This window comes from Heterodontus francisci, chromosome 1 (assembly GCF_036365525.1).
Source record: "Heterodontus francisci isolate sHetFra1 chromosome 1, sHetFra1.hap1, whole genome shotgun sequence".
Classification (NCBI taxonomy): domain Eukaryota; kingdom Metazoa; phylum Chordata; class Chondrichthyes; order Heterodontiformes; family Heterodontidae; genus Heterodontus; species Heterodontus francisci.
Genome location: NC_090371.1, coordinates 37,042,970 through 37,064,085, shown reverse-complemented (window position 1 = coordinate 37,064,085; position 21,116 = coordinate 37,042,970). Strand labels below are relative to the sequence as shown.

Sequence of the window (21,116 nt, the reverse complement as noted above, 5' to 3'; positions counted from 1 at the left end):
GCCAGTACGGACATGATGGGCCAAATCTCCTTCTGCGCTGTAACGATTCTCTAATTCAGTACCAATTCATCAATCAGTAAAACCATCATTCATTATTCAGCCTCTGAGTTTATGGTGTTTGAGGATACTCATTAATATAAATGATTCTAATGTATTTTAACATTAATTTTAACATTTCTAATTTCCCACTGAGAGAGAGCAAGCGAGAGAAACAGAGAGCGAGTGACTGCGAGCGAGTGACAGAGACACAGAGAGTGAGAGTGTGTGTGTGCGAGAGAGAGAGAGAGAGAGAAGGAAATCACAGAGATGTGCAACAGCAGAATGGTGATATTGGGGAACTTTAATTACCCAAGTATCAAAGAACAAAGAACAGTACAGCACAGAAACAGGCCATTCGGCCCTCCAAGCCTGCGCCGATCTTGATGCCTGGCTAAACTAACACCTTCTGCACTTCCGGGGCCCATATCCCTCTATTCCCTTCCTATTCATATATTTGTCAAGATGTCCCTTAAACGTCGCTATCGTATCTGCTTCCACCACCTCCCCTGGCAGCAAGTTCCAGGCACTCACCACCCTGTGTAAAAAAACTTGCCTCGCACATCCCCTCTAAACTTTGCCCCTCGCACCTTAAACCTATGTCCCCTAGTAACTGACTCTTCCACCCTGGGAAAAAGCTTCTGACTATCCACTCTGTCCATGCCGCTCATAACTTTGTAAACCTCTATCATGTCGCCCCTCCACCTCCGTCGTTCCAGTGAAAACAATCCGAGTTTTTCCAACCTCTCCCCATAGTTAATGCCCTCCAGACCAGGCAACATCCTGGTAAACCTCCTCTGTACCCTCTCCAAAGCCTGCACGTCCTTCTGGTAGTGTGGCAACCAGAATTGCACACAATATTCTAAGTGTGGCCTAACTAAGGTTCTGTACAGCTGCAACATGACATGCTAATTTTTATACTCTATCAATTGAGATAATGTGAGAATAAAAGCAACTAGGAAGGAGGCAAAAACAAGAAATGCTGGATTCACTCAGCAGGTCTGGCAGCATCTGTGGAAAGAGAAGCAGAGTTAACGTTTCGGGTCAGTGACCCTTCTTTGGAACTGACAAATATTAGAAAAGTCACAGATTATAAACAAGTGAGGTGGGGGTTGGGCAAGAGATAACAAAGGAGAAGGTGCAGATTGGACCAGGCCACATAGCTGACCAAAAGGTCACAGAGCAAAGGCAAACAATATAAACAAGTGAGGTGGGGGTTGGGCAAGAGATAACAAAGGAGAAGGTGCAGATTGGACCAGGCCACATAGCTGACCAAAAGGTCACAGAGCAAAGGCAAACAATATAAACAAGTGAGGTGGGGGTTGGGCAAGAGATAACAAAGGAGAAGGTGCAGATTGGACCAGGCCACATAGCTGACCAAAAGGTCACGGAGCAAAGGCAAACAATATAAACAAGTGAGGTGGGACATTGCTGGATCCGGTGATGGGAATGAGGCACACCAAAGTGCCCAAGTGTCTGTGGGGGAACACTCAGGTAAGAGTGATCATTGTATCGTAAGGTTTAGATTAGCAATGGAGAAGAACAAAGAACTTCTAAAGTAGAACTTATAAATTGGAAGAGGGCTAACTTAAATGGGATGAGACGGGATCTAGCCAGGGTAAATGGAAACAAAGATTGGCAGAAAAAATGCTAATGGAGCAATGAGTGATCTTTAAGGAGATGTTTCAGGTACAGGCTAGGTACATTGCAACAAGGGCGAAAGGTGAGGGAACCAAAGCCAGGGCTCCTTGGATGATGAGGGAGATAGAGAATACGAAGAAAAAAAAAAAGATGGTGTATGATGTATGTCAGGTGAATTCAAGCGAGAACCAGGACAAATACAATAAGTCGAAAGGGGAAGTGAGGAGGAAAATAAGATTGGAAAAGAAAGATATTAGAATAGGAGTTAACATAAAAGAGAACCCAAAAATCTACGGGCACAGAAATAGTAAATGGGTAGCAAGAGGTGGGATGGGGCCTATTAGGGACAAAAATGGTGATATGTGCTTAGAGATGCAGGGCAAAGCTAGAATACTTAATGATTACTTTGTACCAGCGTTTACTAAGGAAGAAGATGCTGACAAAATATCAGTAGAAGCGAAGATGTTACAGGCAATGGATAAGGTGAAAATTGATAGGCAGGATTTACTGGAAAGGCTGTCTATGCTTAGAGTAGATTAGTCGTCTGGTCCTCTTGGCTCGCATCCCAGCTTGCTAAAGGAAATGGGAGTGGAGATAGTGGAAGGGCTTGCCATAATCTTCCCTTGATATGGGGAGGTGCCAGAAGATTGGAGAGTGGCAAATGTGACACCCTTATTCAAGAAAGGGTGTAAGGACAGTCCTCGCAACTACAGGCCAGATGGTTTAACACCTGCGGTGGTTAAGCTTTTAGAAACAATAACAGGGAGGAAAAAAATCAACAGGCACTTGGAGAGGTTTGCGTTAATTAAGGAGAGCCAGCATGGATTTGTGAAAGGCAGATCCCACCTGACTAATCTAATTAATTTTTTTGATGAAGTAACAGAGACTGACTGATGAAGGGAAAGCAATGGATGTTGTCTATATGGATTTTTAAAAAGCACTTGACATACCACATAAAAGGCTGGTTAACAAAATTGGTGCTCACGGAATAGAAGGGTAAGTGTCAACTGGGATAAAAAAAAATTGGCGTAAGGACAGAAAACAGGTCATGGTAATTGTTTTTCAGACTGGAGGATGGTTGACAGTGGTGTTCCCCAAGGTTCATATCCAATTTGAAACATCAACTCTGTTTCTCTCTCCACAGATGCTGTCAGACCTGCTGAGTATTTCCAGCACTTGGTTTTTATTCCAAATTTCCAGCATCCACAATATTTTGCCTTTATTTTAGTGAGAAATTAAGGTTTGGGCAGCTTTTCAAATTATATCCTCAGGTTGTGGTTGATGATGTGGGTGTTAATGGACTAGTGTTCATAATAATCTGTAGATAGAATCATAGAAATCTAAAGCACAGAAGGGGGCTTTTCAGCCTGCGCTGGCTCTTAAAGAGAGCAGTTGTGCTTAGTTCCACGCCCCAACTTTTAGTCTGTACCCGTTAAGTTCCTCATCCACAAGTTCCTGTCCAACTCCCTTTAAAAAAATTACTTACAGAATCTTTTCAGGTACAGCAGTCCAGATCCTGACAATTCAGTGAAAAAAATGTCTCATCTCACCTCTAGATCTTTTGCCAATGATTTTGCATCCTGATATTGACCCACTCGCCAGAGGGAATAATTTTTCTCTATCTACTGTATCAAAACCTCTCACTATCTCGAAAACTTCTATTAGATCATCTCTTAACCTGCTCTGTTCCAAGGGGAACAGTACCAACTTTTCCAACCTCTCCTCATAATTGAAGTCCCTGAACCAACTCCAACCTCTCCTCAATCCAAAACTCAGAACTTCTGGCAGCACTTCCTGCACACGTGGTTATGCAGGAAGCATGAAGTGTCCTGGAGTTCCCATATTGAACAAGATGCATAGGCAATGGGTCCCCACTGGTCTGCCATGATAGCAATCTACCAACCTCTAAATCACTGAGATCCTGACCATTAAAACAATTGGCACTGAACTCTAAACCTCTAAGAAACTATACTTTGTGTCTGCAAGATATTAATTAGTCAAACCTATGCAGCATTGGGCTTGTGCCTTGCCTTTTTGTCCCTTTCAAGAAGGATTTCAGATCGATAATGCTCCAGGGCTTTTGCCACTGCTGTTTCCAAAGCTTTCTTATGCTCCAGTTTCTGGTGTTCAAGTGCCATTTCAATGTGCTGCTGCTCCCGCACATGCTGTTCTGCCAACTCTCTGTTCAACTGGTCAATGCGACGATGGGCATGGGCAATCAACGAGTTAAGGTCATCAGTGCTCAGCTGGCCAGCTACGGTTTGGAAATACCATTAAAAAACAGCATGGAACAAGTATACTCTGGATTAGCAGAATAGGCAACAACCATTCATTTGGGATTAAAATTGTTTCGTATTACAAAAAATTAAAAACAGACAAAGAAATGTGCATGCCAGTTATTTTACGTACATAGTACGATATATGAATCTGCACAAAGCTCAGTTTAGCAGCTCACATACTTGGAAAATATGCTTTTACACAGTAATGTTGAGTAATGTTTTCACAACAAATACATTTTTGATATTTTATGTAATATTTTCTAGGACTATGTCAATATTTTAAAACTCATTTTCATTGAGAACTCTTACAATATATAATTACTGGTTATGTATTTTTGAAATATGAAAGCCTTGTGTACAGTCCTTTTGTGAAAGCATCCTGCAAAAACTTTTGTGAAATTGCATTTTCTGCCACGGTTTAACTTTATTAGGTTAGCTATAACCTATCAGTAATTGCAGTATTATGAACAATCCTTAAAACAGAAATTAGCTAAGAATGTATTCACCACATACTAAGGAAAAAGCATTCACAAATCATTTCTTATGATTGTTAAATGTCACATTGTTTACAAAACAGAATGGCATATAATTCAAATTCTGTTCTTAATCTGAATATTAAACAAATGTGATATATATATATATATATATATATATATATATATATATATATATATACACATATATATATATATATACACATATATATGAAAGACAACAGGCACCAATTAAGACACTAGAAAGAGGGATTGGATCCAATCTGGGAATGTTAAGATAGCTTTGATTTTCTAAATGTATTACTTTCATTAACAAAAAAGTGTGTTTTTTTTCTTTACACAGGGATAATTAATTATAATAATAAATCCAAAGCCTGAAATTCTGGTAGCTCATCTGTCAAGCTAACAGCTACTTCTAAAACTATATATCATTTCTCATTTTGGGTTTAATTTACCAAGTACAATGGTATGCTAAGGAAAGTAACTTCACTCTGTAGTGTGGGATAGAAGTATAAAATACCCTGAGGCAATGCATGTCACCGTAACTCTGGATGCAAGAACTCCAGTCCAGCAATTAAGACAAGCAGATTTCATTATATTCCTTTATTTATTTCTCAGCAAAACCTCCAATGATAATGCCTTGTGCCAATTTTGCTGCCAGTAGTAGCATCAAAAGCTCCTACTTGATGTAATACACAGGACCCTTATATCACACTGACCATTTTCCTGGGCTGCAAGTTGGGGTCTTGTATTCCAGTGCACCACTGTTATCCAATAAACAGCACTTTCTTTACAAATTATAGAAATGGAGCATGTTCAAATAAAATACATCCAAAATACTTTCATAGCCGCTTTCATCTGGAAGCACTTAATGCAAACAAATATTTCAACGCTTTCTAGACTCTGGTTTGTTTTCAGCTTTTTATAATTCTGTAAATACTCTGTTTTTACTTGGAAACGCACACTTTTCTTGAATGTTGTTGGGTTGCGGGAAGGAAGATCATAATACTTCCTGAATTACAGTGACAAGGATTCAAAAGCCCCTCATTTTGCTGAGAGTCTTTAACTATGCAAGGACCACACAGCCCAATGAAAGTAGCTGAAATGCACTGGGTTAATAAGAGTATACAACAAACTAGCCAGACTCACCTAGATCAGACACCTCTGCAATGAAAAGGGTGGGAAAAATTAATACTATTTGACAACAGCACCACTAGAAGCAGTCACACAGGCAAACTGTTAGTGTAAATGAGAACACACACTAAACATTCATTTTAGTAAGGAAGCCCTTCATTTTTTTTTTAAGAACATTCATAGCTTCCAAATTAGTTAGGAAAAAAAATAAAAATTAGGAAAAAAAAGTGGAACGTTAATTCAAACTCCAAACATGACACTGTACTCTAAAAGCTGTGCATAAATGAAAATCCATCGACAGCCAATTTTCTTCATTTACACTAGCAAGAGGCAACAAGAATTCTCCAGCTAAGCTGCAAAAAAAAAAACTTAGCTGCAATACACAATTTAAAAAAAATTCTCAGGATGTGAACGTCTCTTTATTTAAAATTTGTTCATGGGATGTGCGCATCGCTGGCCAGGTCAGCATTTATTACGCATCCCTAACTGCCTTTGAGAACGTGTTGGTAGGCCACCTTCTTGAACTGCTGCAGTCCATCTGGTGTAGGTATACCCACAATGTTAAGAAGTAAGTTCCAGGATTTCAACCCAGCGACAGTGAAGGAATAGTGTTATAGTTCCAAGTCAGGATGGTGTGTGGCTTGGAGGGGAACTTTCAGGTGGTGGCGTCACCAAGCGTCTCCTCCTAGTGGTCACGGGTTTGGAAGGTGCTCTCGAAGGAGCCTTGGCAAGTTGCTGCAGTGCATCTTGTAGATGGTAAACACTGCTGCCATTTGTGCGCTGGTGATGGAGGTAGTAAACATTTATGATGGCGGATTGGGTGCCAATCAAGTGGGCCGCTTTGTCCTGAATGGTGTTGTTTTACCCGTTTTCCATTGAATTCAATTTTGCTAGGGCTCCTTGATGCCACACTCAGTCAAATGCTGCCATGATGTCAAGGGCAGTCACTCTCAGCTCACCTCTGTAATTCAGCTCTTTTGTCCTTGTTTGGACCAAGACTGCAGTGAGGTCTGAAGCCAAGTGGCCCTGGCAGAACACAAATTGAACATCGGTGAGCAGGTTATTGGTGATTAAATGCCACTTGATAGCATTGTTGAGGCACCTTCCATCCTTTTGCTGATGGGGCAGTAATTGGCCAGATTGGATTTGTCCAGTTTTTTTGTGAATATGACATAGTGGGGCAACTTTCCACATTTCACAGGATGTGGGCATCACTGGCAGACCAGCATTTGTTGCCCATCCCTAATTGCCCTTGAACGGAGTGGTTTGCTAGGCCATTTCAGAGGGACGTTAAGAGTCAACCACATTGCTGTGAGTCTGGAGTCACATGTAGGCCAGCCCAGGTAAGGATTGCAGATTTCCTTCGTTAAAGGGCATCAGTGAACCAGATGGGTTTTTATGACAATCGATGATAGTAATGTTGTCATGAAACTGAGACTAGCATTCAATTCCAGATTATTAATTAATTGAATTTAAATTCCACCAGCTGCCATGGTGAGATTTGAACTTGTGATCCCAGGGCATTAGCCTGGGCCTCTGAATTACTAGTCCAGTGACATTACCACTATGCCACTGTCTCCCTTAAGCCTAGCCAGAGGTTGGTCAAGGCTTAAAGATCCCATTCTCACTCCACAGTGTACATAAGGATACTGCTAGAGTCTAACCAGCCAGAGCCACACAGTTTATTAGCACAGGGTACATGCAAGATCCCTAGTGCTTCTCCAACTGTTAATGTACTGGCTTAAAGGGTTATCTGGACATGAGTGGGAGGAATCCCAACACCAATGACAGGTTACTACCTTCAGAACCCAGAAATAAGCTCTGCTGGTTGGTCAATAATCAATAGTGTCCTGACATAAAGCCAATCAGCCAGGAACAAGAAATGGGTTACCAATTCTGCCAGGGATTCTATTCTGTTTCAATCTCTGATGAACAGGCTGTCATCCTGAAGCCACTACTTACCCATACAATAGGAATATCAATTGTTAGTCATTAGACAACAAACTAGCAAGAGTTTGAGCCTTTGCTGAACAGGCAGGTACCAAGAACTCCTCCTGAACAACAACTTAACCTGTAGGTGCATTACCAAATATTGAATATACGAGCTTATATGCAGCTCAACCTCCAAATAACATCCCCAGACAGAGATCCCATATGAGCTATTTGATGCACATTTGCCTTCAAGTGATAGAAAGACTAATTTGGACAGTTTGCTTGATATCCTTGACATCCAAGTTTAATGCCACATATACAAGGCTTATTCATCAACTATTTAACCTAGGTCCTCACTTTTAAGGGCCTTTGGCAAAGGATGTGCCCTCAAAGAATGACTCCCCTTTAAGACTGCTAAGTGACTGCCACAAATGCAAATGGAATACACAAGTGAGAAAGCGATGTTTCAGTCGTGCATAGCTATGGTCAGACTCACTTGGAGTACCGCATTCATTTCTGGGCACCTAACTTCAGGAAAAATGTACTGGTCTTGGAGGTGGTACTGATTCACCAGAAAGAGGGTTTCAAGGGTTAAGTTAGTCAATGGCTCCATTATTGTTCCATCATACCATCTGGATGGCAGAAGACGAACAAGATGGACCTTGGTCTTTCATCATCCAGCAATTCCTGTGTTCCTAAATCAAGATGACTGAATGCACAGATTTGGTTTGCATTCCCATCAGTCTAGAAGGTTGAGGGGTGATCTAATCAAAGTCTTTAAAACGACAGACGTTTGATAGGGTGTATGCAGAGAAACGATTTCCACTGGAGAGGGAACCCTGAATAAGATGGCCTGATCTTTAAAATTAAAGCTAGGTCATTTAGGAATAAAATTAGGCTATAGTACAAATTTGGAACTCACGTTGTCCCAAAAGGCTATGGATGCTGGATCAATTGAAATCAAGACTAAGATTGATAGATCTTTGTTAGATAAGGACATCAAGGGATATGAAGCAAAGGCAAGTGAATGGAGTTGAGGTACAGATCACCCATGATCTAACAATGGTGGAACTGGCTCAAGAGGCTGCCTACTCCAGTTACTGAGTTCCTACTCCTGCAAGCATATTGTGAAATATCTTGCAGCTGCCAAGTTTAAAAGAAATCATGTTGCCCATTGCTATGTTAGCATTAAACAAGAAAAAACAGAAAAACACAGATGCAGGCATCTAATGTAGACATCACATTGGATTCAGAAGGAGTTGCTACTTTAGAAGAAGTAAATTCTGAACTATTCCTTTGTAATTAAAATTCATACAGGATCGTAATGATGAATTAACACTGCAAAGGTAGCACTGGTGCAAAGCCACTTGTGCTTTGTATTGCATTAAATAGCTATCTGTAAATCAGATATCAGGACCCAAACCAAATCCGAAGTAGGGTGAAACTTTTCCAGAGTCTCACTTCACTTCTGACTCCGGGTTCAGCTTATATTTACAATATACCACAGTGTTTGTGCAAAGCAAAACTACTTCAGAATGACATTGCAATTGTAATGTGAATGCAGCCCAAGACAAGTCTTACAGAAAGTTATGCTTTTTTATGTACAACCACTAAATGACAGCAAGTGAATTTAATAAAACACAATTTTGAATTTTGGCTATTGCCCTCCCTGTCCCACACCACCCCTCCCCCAATCAAGCAGGTATCGATAAACTGTGTTCTCACATATTTGCTAAGTGACAATACAGTTATTTACAAATGTTTATTCACATCCATGCAACTGTTTATCGTTATTGTCATAAACTTTCTCCTGCCCCTTCCTCAGGGGGAACTCAAACTGGTGCGTGGTTGACAAGAGAGGTTGAGAGTCTTGTTAGGAAGAAGAAGGATGCGTATATAAAGTTGAGGAAAAAGGGCACAGGCATAGCTCTGGAGGGATACAAGATGGCCAGGAAGGATCTGAAGAAAGGGATTAGGAGAGCTAAGAGAGGGCATGAAAAATGCTTGGCGGGTAGGATAAAAGAAAACCCCAAGGCCTTTTACGCGTATGTCAGAAATATGAGGATGACTAGGGGGACCATAGGTCCGGTCAAGGACAATAGCGGGAGACTGTGTGTTGAGCCGGAAGAGATAAGTGAGGTTTTGAATGAGTACTTCTCTTCGGTATTTACGAATGAGAAGGGGTGTATTACTGAAGAGGACGGTGGGAAGCAGACTGGTAAGCTCGAGGAAGTGCTCGTTAGGAGGGAAGATGTGTTGGGGTTTTTGAATAACTTGAAGATAGACAAGTCTCCCGGGCCTGACGGGGTATATCCAAGGATGTTATGGGAAGCAAGGGATGAAATTGCAGAGCCGCTGGCAATGATCTTTTCATCTTCTCTGCTGACGGGGGTGGTACCAGGTGATTGGAGGGTGGCAAATGTTGTGCCCCTGTTCAAGAAAGGGAATAGGAACAACCCTGGCAATTACAGGCCAGTTAGTCTTACTTCGGTGGTAGGCAAGTTGATGGAAAAGGTGCTGAGGGATAGGATTTCTGAGCATCTGGAAAGACACTGCTTGATTCGGGACAGTCAGCACGGTTTTGTGAGGGGTAGGTCTTGTCTCACAAGCCTGATTGAATTCTTTGAGCAGGTGACCAAGCAAGTGGATGAGGGTAAACCAGTGGATGTGGTGTACATGGATTTTAGTAAGGCATTTGATAAGGTCCCCCATGGTAGACTTATGGAGAAAGTCAGGAGGCATGGGATAGTGGGGAATGTGGCCAGTTGGATTAAGAATTGGCTAACTGATAGAAGGCAGAGAGTGGTCTTAGATGGTAAATACTCAGCCTGGAGCCCAGTTACCAGTGGCGTGCCGCAGGGATCAGTTCTGGGTCCTCTCCTGTTTGTGATTTTTATTAACGACTTGGATGAGGAAGTCGAAGGGTGGGTCAGTAAATTTGCAGATGATACAAAGGTTGGTGGAGTTGTGGATACCGAGGAGGGCTATTGTCGTCTGCAAAGGGACTTGGATAGGTTGCAGTGCTGGGCTGAAAAGTGGCAGATGGAGTTTAACCCTGAAAAGTGTGAGGTCGTCCATTTTGGAAGGACAAACATGAATGCAAAATACTGGGTTAACGGTAGGGTTCTTGGGCATGTGGAGGAGCAGAGAGACCTTGGGGTCTATGTGCATAGATCATTGAAAGTTGCAACTCAAGTGGATAGGGCTGTGAAGAAGGCATATGGGGTGTTAGCGTTCATTAGCAGAGGGATTGAATTTAAGAGCCGTGAGGTGATGATGCAGCTGTACAGGACCTTGGTAAGGCCTCATTTGGAGTACTGTGTGCAGTTCTGGTCGCCTCATTTTAGGAAGGATGTGGAAGCCTTGGAGAGGGTGCAGAGGAGATTTACCAGGATGTTGCCTGGAATGGAGAATAAGTCTTACGAGGAAAGGCTGAACATTCTAGGCCTCTTCTCATTAGAAAGGAGAAGGATGAGGGGTGACATGATAGAGGTTTATAAGATGATCAGGGGAATAGATAGGGTAGACAGTCAGAAACTTTTTCCCCGGGTGGAGCAAAGCGTTACAAGGGGTCATAAATTTAAGGTGAAGGGTGGGAGATATAAGGGGGATGTCAGGGGAAGGTTCTTTACCCAGAGAGTGGTCGAGGCATGGAATGCCTTGCCCGGGGAAGTTGTTGAGTCAGAAACTTTAGGGACTTTCAAAAGGCTTTTGGATAGGTATATGGATAAAGGAGAATGATGGGGTACAGATTAAATTGTCCTTGACAGAGGACAAAGGATCGGCACAACATTGTGGGCCGAAGGGCCTGTTCTGTGCTGTATGTTCTATGTTCTATGTTCTATGGTATCACTGGCAGAAAAAGTCCTAAGTACCTCATTTAAGTGTCTTTTCTTTATGTGTGAGCCTAGGCAGTAAGTGTCAACAGGTTTCCTATTTTCACCCCACAGATAAGCAACTGCACCTTCCAGCAGGAACTACTGGATACTAATCAAGACCTGGAACTGTTCAGATTTATGAGGTAAATAGGGGGGAAAACTGTTTTCAGTGGTCAGTGAGTCTGTAATTGGAAACCAGTAATTGATCATCACCAAAAGAACAAATAAAATCTTTAAATAAACAGGCTTGTGAAGCCATAATATCAGCTGTAGCTCCGTTGGTAGCACTCATGCCTCTGAGTCACAATGTTGTGGGTTTAAGTCCTACTCCAGGGCTGGAGCACAAAAATCAAAGCAAGTGCTGCACTGTCAGAGGTGTTGTCTTTTGGATGAAATGTTAACCCGAGGCCTCATCTGCTTGCTCGGTGGCTGAAAAAGAACCCATGGCACTATTTCAAAGAACAGCACGAACAGTTTGAGTTCCGACAGGTTCCCAATGTACTATATCTTTTATATAGTTTTGTACACAAGGTTAATCCACAAGTATGACAGTAGTCAGGCAGACAACTTACTCCCTCTCTCAACATGTGTACTGTAGTTCCAACTCTTCATTATTCTCTGAACATTTCACGCGCCTGAATGGTCAGGCTGACCCTTGGGAATGGCGCCATCTTATCTGTACTTCGCAAGGTTCTGTTCCCTACTGTTCAAGTGAGTTCATTCCTTTTCTTCTAACTGGTATTGTTCAAGGAAATATCTAACTGTAGGTGGCAAACCCCCTTAACTATTTTAAACTTAATTCACGTGATATAATTTTCATCCAAGAGTCTATTGTTTACAAGTATACAGTTAATTAATACACCAGCTGCTGTATTATCTTGCTCAAGTGGTCTGTATTTGCACAGAAATACTTCTGGCATTCTCTCTTGCCTGTCTACATTCATTACAGCCCCCATGTCAATCAAACCACAATGCTTTCTGTTCATGCCAAGTTATTCTATGTTAGTCATTTCCTTACTATCACCTTATAAATCACACAAAGCATGGGAAGAAAATAACTTTCCCATTAATTTTACATTCACAATGTTCCAATAATTGCTGTGGAGCAGTGATATTTATTACCTTGCATTCAGCCAGATTAATCTCAAGGTATGATTTAAACCAACTAAAATTTTTCTTCATAAAGGCAAGCTTGTAGAAATAGTATAAAAGCACCACCAGCTCACTTACTTACATTGTTTAAGTCACTGTCCCTTTACCCCAGCTGGCTTCTGTGGGCACAAATTGCAGAAGAACACTTCTACTGCACCAGTATGACATTTTCCACTTCCCACAACTATTCAGCCTGTAGCTTCTGAGACAACTGGATACCAAATAGTGTTGTGCTGGGGGCCATGTCCTCTAGCAACTGGGTTCAGACAGCCAAGCTAATTTCAAATTACAGCCAGTAGAGAAGCTGAGCTGAAATTCATACCTCTCAGATGTGAAAAGACTGATCTATTGAACTACTGTCTCTTAACAGACTTGATATTTTTAAGCCTATGTATTTTTTTTTATCTTGGTATATAAACAATTTCAAGTATTATAGCATAGTTTGAAGCTTAATAAAGAAAGCAGTAGTAATCTCTCACCGAGCAAAGACAGAAGAAAAAAAAACAGAACTCCAGAAATTTGCAGCATAGAAGGTTGCCATTCAGCCCATCAGGTGTGTGCCAGCTCTTTTGAAGAATAATCCAAAACTAATTCCACTGCCCTGCTCTCCAATCCCTGCGCCTTCCTCTGCTTCAAATATTTATCCAATTTACCCTTAAAAAATACAATAACCTCTGCTTCAACCGCTCATTTTGGCAAAGCATTCCATGCTCCATGCAATGAAATTTCTCTTAACTTCTCACTGACAATTTTAAATTGATAGTCCACCAAAGAAGCAACACTAAAAACAGGCCTTTCCAAATCTTCAGGCCCAGTAAATGCTGACCCAAGAAACCACTGAATAAGAAATAAGTACAAACAGGACTGAGTTACTTGGGCTTTCAGAGCTGTACATGGTCCTATGGTCACAAGTTAGACACCCTCATCTTATCCTGTGTGATTGGAAGAAAATACTTTAGTTTCAGGTCTTTTATCTTCAAGCTCAGTCCAAGTTCAGTAACCTGGTTGCATACTCAATTCTTCAAGGCTTTTTAAAGTCTTAATCATGCCCCCTCATTTATTTTTTTAAATAAACATAAGTTCAGTTTTAAGTATTAAAACTGAAATATATACTTCATTAGCTCATAGAATGCAACAGAAAATAAACCAAAAGTTTAACAATTCTAACTGTACATTTTACAGAAAAGGTTAATATTTTTCAAGACTTTTTTTTACTGCTTCTTACTGTAAATAAAAATATTCTTTTGCATTGTTGCTGCTTTGGTTGTGTGCTGAAAACTTTTTTTTTTTAATTTAAATTTTTTGTATAATTCTATAGGTGCAAATACTTGCATAAAAGCAAATAAGACTGGAAATATTTGGGCTGAAATTATAGGAACATTACTTGTCAACACAGCTTGTAATTCTGCCTTTTGTCAATATTAATTCGACTGTAAAATGCAACTTAATTAAAATGACTATACAAGAAACAAATACTGTACATACTGAGATTTTTCCAGCCAGGCTTTACATCGGGAGTGATGCTCTCCAGTTCTTTCCTGAATTCATCCCTAGCCATAGCCACCAGCTCACTGTACTGAACAACTATTTTGGCTTCTGATTGAGCTGCCTGTACCTAAACAAAAAGCAGATGTTTCAGCAGGAAGATAACAGAATTTAGAGTTTATGGAGTTTAGAAGAGTACGAAGGTGACTTCATTGGAACATTTAAGATCCTGAGGAGTCTTGACAGTCTGGATGTGGAAAGCATGTTGCCTCTTGTGGGAGAATCTAGAACTAGGGGTCACCATTTAAAAATAAGGGGTCGCTAATTTAAAACAGAGATGAGGAGAAATTTTTTTCTCCCAAAGGGTCGTGAGTCTGTGGAACTCTCTTCCTCAAAAGGCAGAGGTAAATAGGTTTTTAATAAGCAAGAGGGTGAAAAGTTGTCTGGGGGGTGGGGTGGGGGGGGGTGGAGAGATAGGTGTCAATGCGGAGATGAGATTACAATCAGATCAGCCATGATCTTGTTGAATGGTGGAGCAGGCTTGAGTGCCGAGTGGCTTACTCCTGCTCCTAATTCACATCTTTGTAATTGCTCAAATTGAGAAGCAGTGTAATCTGGAGGAGAGCGCTGCTGGAGAGTACCGGTTACAAGGAATAAAAAAATTGTCACCAGAATTATAAGTGAAATTCATTCCCGGGGCTCAGACTGGTCAAACCCTGGATCTCCAGTGATTTGTTTCATGGGACACTTCAGTCATTTAAACGTTAATCCAGAAAAAAGGCATTAAACAATTGATCTGATTGCTCTAGTGCATAAGCAGGTCAAGCATTAATGTTCAGTATACTAATTAGTTGGTCAATAAGCCTTTAGCACAGTTTTTCAGTCAAATCCATTTTTATTTACACGAGTCCCAGGTCCAAAATGGGCAGTGGAACAGTGCAGACATGACAAGAGATGGGATTCTATTTCTAAATGGTTAACAAAAGAAAAATAAGTCAAAGTTAAACCCGCTAATGAAAGAAATGAATGTAAAGTACTGCTGAATAAAAAAAAAACAGAAGGATTAAAGTTTCAAAAAATTTCTATTTAAAGTTAATTGTTACAGCAATATGTACTGCTGACATTTCACCCTCATGAGGGCAAGCTAAAATCTTACCTTTTTTTAAATGGCCAGACTAGCATTTGCATTCAGAAATCCAAGTTGTCAACTGCCTCTGAATGTACTTTTAAAATCATTTTAAAACAGCTTGATCCTAAAGTTGTAGAACACTATATTGCAAATGACATTCGTGCCAGACAATGATCATCACAAAGAGAGAATCTAACCATCTCCCCATCACATTCAATGGCATTACCATCCCTGAATCCCCTATCAATATCCTGGGAGTCACCAAAGACCAGAAACTGAACTGGACCAGCCACATAAATGCTGTGGCTACAAGAGCAGGTCAGAGGATGGTAATTCTGCAGTGAGTAACTAACCCCCTGTCTCCCCAAGGCACAAGTCAGGAATGTGATGGAATACTCTCCACTTGCCTGGAGGGGTGCAGCTTCAACAACACTCAGGAAGCTCGACACTATCCAGGACAAAGCAGCCCGCTTAATTGCCACCCATCCACCTCCTTCAACATTCATTCCCCCCACCACCGACGCACAGGGGCAGCAGTGCTTACTATATACAATATGCACTGCAGCAACTCACCAAGGCTCCTTTGACAGCAGCTTCCAACAAGCCCACAACCTCTACCACCTCGAAGGACAAGGGCAGCAGATGCATGGGAACACCACCACCTGCAAGTTCCCCTCCAAGCCACACACCATTCTGACCATATTGCCGTTCTTTCACTGTTGCTTGGTCAAAATCCTGGAACTCCCTTCCTAACAGCACTCTTGGTGTACTTACACTCCAAGGACTGCAGCAGTTCAAGAAGGCAGCTCACTACCACCTTCTCAAGGGCAATTAGCGATGGGTAATAAATGCTGGCCTAGTTAGCGATGCCCATACCCCATGAACGAGTGAAGAAAATTCAGGATCCAACTATGGAAAGAAGAGGTTTGGCGCCACACGGAGCAGAACTCCAGTGTGATATCAAACCTGCTTTACAAAGTTTTCATGCGACTTTTTAGCCTCCTAGGCACCTTTATAAACCTGCTTGTAGTATTTGGAGTATGGAATTTTCCACTCACGATCTTGGAACATTTAAGTTTTAAATATTGGATGAAGAGCTCTGTATACTTGTGCAAACATGCACAATAGCTCTGTTGGACAGGGAAACTGCAGCTTGAGTAAAGCCTTGTAATTAAGGTACTATCTATCTGAAAGCAGCTGTCTCAAACCAGTAGCTATAATATAGTGCAGTGCAAGCCATTAGCCACAAAACTAAGTGATTTTCATTTGATACCAGCCCCTGGGATTGGATTACTGACAATATACTACACCCCAAGACTGGAGTTACTACTAGTTTTGGTTGTCTCTTCGGGTGACTGCAGGAACTAAGTATAACAAGGTTTGTAATGCATAAAATATCACTAAATAATTAAATGTGCAAGTAAAGGCTGAGCAAAAATATATATTTGTGACATTGCACCATGGTAGCATCAACCTTTTATTTTCTTTTTCCCTAGTTTCCACAAAGATACTGTATAGTTTTCTTACTCATATTTGCACACCATGGCAAGCAGTGACTAACCTTGTGAATTTTTGCAGCTCTTCAAAAGACAGGTGGTCATTTAAATTTTAATTGAAACTGATCTGCAAAGTATTACATGGAAAGTTTGATGTTTACAGCCTATATAATACAATCAAGCAGCCTTGGTATTGGAACATCCATTGAGACTTCAAAGGCTATCTTTAGTATGAAGATTATAGGAGGAAAGAAAAAGCAAGGATTTCCAGGGTTTTGAGTCACAGCTTTATACAGCACATAAACAGGTCCTTCGGCCCATCGTGTCTGTGCCGGCCATCAAGCACCTATCTATTTTAATCCCATTTTCCAGCACTTGGCCCGTAGCCTTGTATGTAATGGCATTTCAAGTGCTCATCTAAGTACTTCTTAAATGTTGTGAGGGTTCCTGCTGCTACCACCTCTTCAGATAGTGCGTTACAGATTCCAACCACCCTCTGGGTGAAACTTTTTTTCCTCAAATCCCCTCTAAACCTCCTGCCCCTTACCTTAAATCTATGCCCCCTGGTTATTGACCCCTCTGCTAAGGGAAAAAGTTTCTTCCCATCTAACCTATCAATGCCCCGGAGGTCCTAGAAAAGTATGAGTTACAGTAGCTGACTGCATAATGACTCCAAATTTCAATAAAAATTGTCTTTTTTATGTCAAGTTAGACAGAAATGCTACAATAACTGAATTTCCCCACAGTAAAGAAGAGAAACTAGACAGGGCCTCCATTCCTGATTGCCATCCAGAATTCTTCTCAAGTGCAACAGGATTGATTAACACTCCTTCAAACAGCCCATCAACACTCACTGACTGGCTAATAGATGAATAACAATTTTGGTGAGATATTGAAAGCTGTTGCTCCATATCAAATTGTACCTCAACACACGAGTTGCTGCATTTGATAAAGGAGAGAAAACTTGAGAGGGGGAAAAAGAGTTTATCTAACTTTAAAAAAAAACTGCTTATTACCTTCCTTTCTACATGATCCAGATCCACCAACATGTGGTGGAGGTTCTCTTCTGCAGCCAGAAGCTGTGGTCTAACAGAAGAGATCTGAGTCTGTTTGGCTTCTTCAATTGTACTCCGAAGGTTGTCTAATTCTTCTCTGAAATTGAACAAAAACAATGAAGGACATATGACAGAACTCAAGTCATATGTCTTATTTTGGTTAGGCATGCTGAAACACTAGTATCATCACTACTCAGTAACGCCTAGTTAGTAAAGGCTGCACTTAACTTCACATTTACAAAGATTAGTTTGCTTACTATCCACTTTCCTGTAATACAATAATACTCTGGACTCATTTTAACATTACATTACTGATTACTCCATTTAAGTAGATGCAAGATTGAACAGTAACATTTCAATATACTTATCTTCCATTCATTCCTTATTTGTGGCATTCTTGATTCAGTCATTAAAACATTCTCAAAATTCTACAAATGTTGCTTTGAACCCATCAATGCAACATGAACAACATGAGACAACTCCTTCTCCAGGATGCTCCTGGCCTCTTCTCAGAGACCCCTGTGATGGAATCCGTGGTTGCAAAGTTTTTTTTTTAAAGACCTGAACTGAGAAGGAGGCTAGATTTGAAACAGAAACTAGAACTGAAACAGCAATGGAAACCAAAAGTGAAACAGAAGCTGGAAAAACAACTTCAGGTTTCCAGGGAAACAGATACTGGGTGGAACTAGATAAAAGGAGACAGCGTTCTCCCCAGACCAGGCAGAGTGGAGCACCAGCAAGCAGAAGAAAGCGAAGACAGAATCCAGGAGTGTTCTGGTTACTTAAAGCAGCCGAGTGACTGGATCCGGCCATATAGTGCATAGGTTGTCACTGAAGGACTCGGATAAAGACTGGTAAATCCACACCATCAAGACCGTTGTGAGCAGAACTGAAGAGATTCTGGAGAAGTGCGCCTTGTGGTGAAGACTGCACCTGTGGAGTTCGGATTGAGAGGGAACTTCTGTCGGAAGAAGAACACTGGCTAAATCCTTGAACAAAGGAGCTGAAAATCTACCTGAGGAACTTCAGAGTTCTGGAGAATTGTGTGACTGCAACTGTTGCCATATATACTGGGCGGATTTCCCAGTGAAACCCATCTCTGTTGTATATGATAGCTACGGTATAAGGCTTCATGTTTATGTTGGTTTTGGTTTGAGCGTTAAAGTAAAATTTATAAAAGTGAAATCTTGTCCATTTGGTTAGGTTTCTTAAATTGGGGTCAATCAGGGGATCATAACACTCCCCACAGAAATTTCAAGACCTAGGAAAAAATCTTATCTTTACCCTGCTTCTCCTCATTAACATTGCACTAGTTTGCCAACATTGCTATTTTCTGTGGTCAGTGAGTCAGTAACTATTGAATGTGAATTTAAGACCACTAATATTGGTTAGATTTTTTTTGAAACTCAGAGGGTTATTAGGACATGGAATGTGGAAAGATAAGTTTATACTAAAAGGAAGTGGATAATATTAGAAAAAGAAAAATGTAAAAAGGCAGAGGGAAAAGGGCAGAGCACAGGAACTAAGTGAATAGCAATTTGAGAAGGTCAGGATAGGCACAAAAGGCTAAACTGCCTCCTTCTGTCATATAAAATTCTACGCTTACTTTATGAAAGTGCTTTTCCCGGCATTTACTGACTTCTGCTCACGCCCAGTTAAGTTTATACCAGAAGAATTATCCTTAATTATCAATACAGTTAAGTTGGATTATTTGGGCAATTTTAAAGAAAAGGTTTAACTCAATCGGCTTCACTCAATATGCTAATGTTGGTGTTACCCATTACGAAACCTTACAGAACTACCCTGAACATTGGTTGTCCAGCACAACTTCTCTTGATCTTAGGATAAATCATAAACCTGTTAATACTAAGACCTCATGATAAAAGGTAGGTACTACTCTGAACTTTTAAAACAAACAAAATAGAAAACTTAAACTTACTTGGCTTTTATCAGTGCTTCATTGGCTCTGTTTACGACCTTGCTGCGGATGCTCAGAGCATTTTCCAAGGCTCGCCATTGTTCTGACTTTCGATCTGCAGTATTCTGATAAGAAGATACTTGATCACTAAAAGAAGAAATCTTCTGCACAATGATATAGCAAATCTGAAAGGCGTCCCAAATAAATTGAAAAAGTTCTCCTAGCGTCCTGGCCGACATTTATTCCTCAAAATACCAAAAACAGACTAACGGTTGTTGTTTGTGAAATGTTGCTGTGCACAAATTGGCTACTACATTTGCCAATAGAAATAATACTGACTTAAAAATAATTCATTGGCTGTAAAGTGCTTTGGGAAAGCCTGAGGACATGTAAAGCACAATATAAATTGCATCTATATATTTGCGATTTAGAACAAAACAAAAACATCTGACGCAGGATTATGCTCCAGACCATTTATCACATAGGCTGATAAACAGATCACAGTGGAGAATTCCCTATTCAGTACCTGACAGTGATAGATTCAAAATGCTATCCACTTAGTCCCTGTGCTCAATGCTGTTGTCTGGATCAGGAACTGCTATACAGACAATTCACTGGGATCACAGCTGCCACCTAGAGAATTTTGGATATACAGTCTGATTTGGAAAAGTCGGAACTTCACACTCCAAGCCCATTTTTCCACTTTATTTATTGTTTTCAATTAATTTTCATCACCTGGAAAGCAGACGTCAGAACTCAATTTATCGTTCGACTCTGACCCTGCCCTGTCCTTGGTCTCGATAAAGGTGACAATTGTGATACACAGAATAACAAAGCAGCACCAAAAAGGAGATCATCTTGTGGAGGCAGAAGGCATGGCTCAGATACTAAGTGAGTACTTTACATCTTTCTTCACTGTAGAGGATGTTGCCAATCTGACAGTAAAGAGGCAGTAGAGAAATTGGATAGGATAAAACCAGATAAAGAGGAGCTACTTAAAATATTGGCAGTCCTCAAAGTAGAAATGTCATCCGGTCCAGATGGGATACATCCTAGGTTGCTGAGGGAAGTAATGGTGTATATTAAGGAAGCTCTGGCTACAATCTTCCAATTCTCCTTAAATATGGGAGCAGTGCAATAGGACTGGAGGATTGCAAATGTTACAGTCCTATTCAAAAAGGGGAATGGTTGTTTTGCAGACCAGGGTAAGTAAACAGTGGTTCCACACCAACCACCACCACCCCCTACCCCAACCCCACCCCTCCCCCAAGAGAGTGATATGTACACAAAGTTTTGAAGTTGGACAGACAAGTTGAGAAGGCGGTTAAAAAAAGCATACAAGATCCTTGGCTTTATAAACAAAGAGAAAGTGCAAAAGCAAGGAAGTTATGTTAAACCTTTATAAAACACTGGATAGTCCCCAGCTGGAGTATTGTGTTCAATTCTAGACACAACACTTCAGGAAGGATGCCAAGGCCTTAGAGAGG

At 40.8% G+C, this 21,116-nt stretch overlaps 1 protein-coding gene across 2 annotated transcripts in view; it reads right to left on the bottom strand.

Moving 5' to 3' along the window:
* Positions 1 to 21,116, bottom strand: part of immt (inner membrane protein, mitochondrial (mitofilin)) — a 67,030-nt gene that overhangs the window by 12,739 nt on the left and 33,175 nt on the right. For both annotated transcript variants that reach the window (XM_068029170.1, XM_068029180.1), the window contains 4 exons: positions 19,651 to 19,754; positions 17,673 to 17,808; positions 14,032 to 14,161; positions 3,708 to 3,931 (listed from right to left, as the gene is read on the bottom strand). In XM_068029170.1, the coding sequence (XP_067885271.1) occupies positions 3,708 to 3,931; positions 14,032 to 14,161; positions 17,673 to 17,808; positions 19,651 to 19,754 (594 nt within the window). The remainder of the gene's footprint in view (positions 1 to 3,707; positions 3,932 to 14,031; positions 14,162 to 17,672; positions 17,809 to 19,650; positions 19,755 to 21,116) is intronic.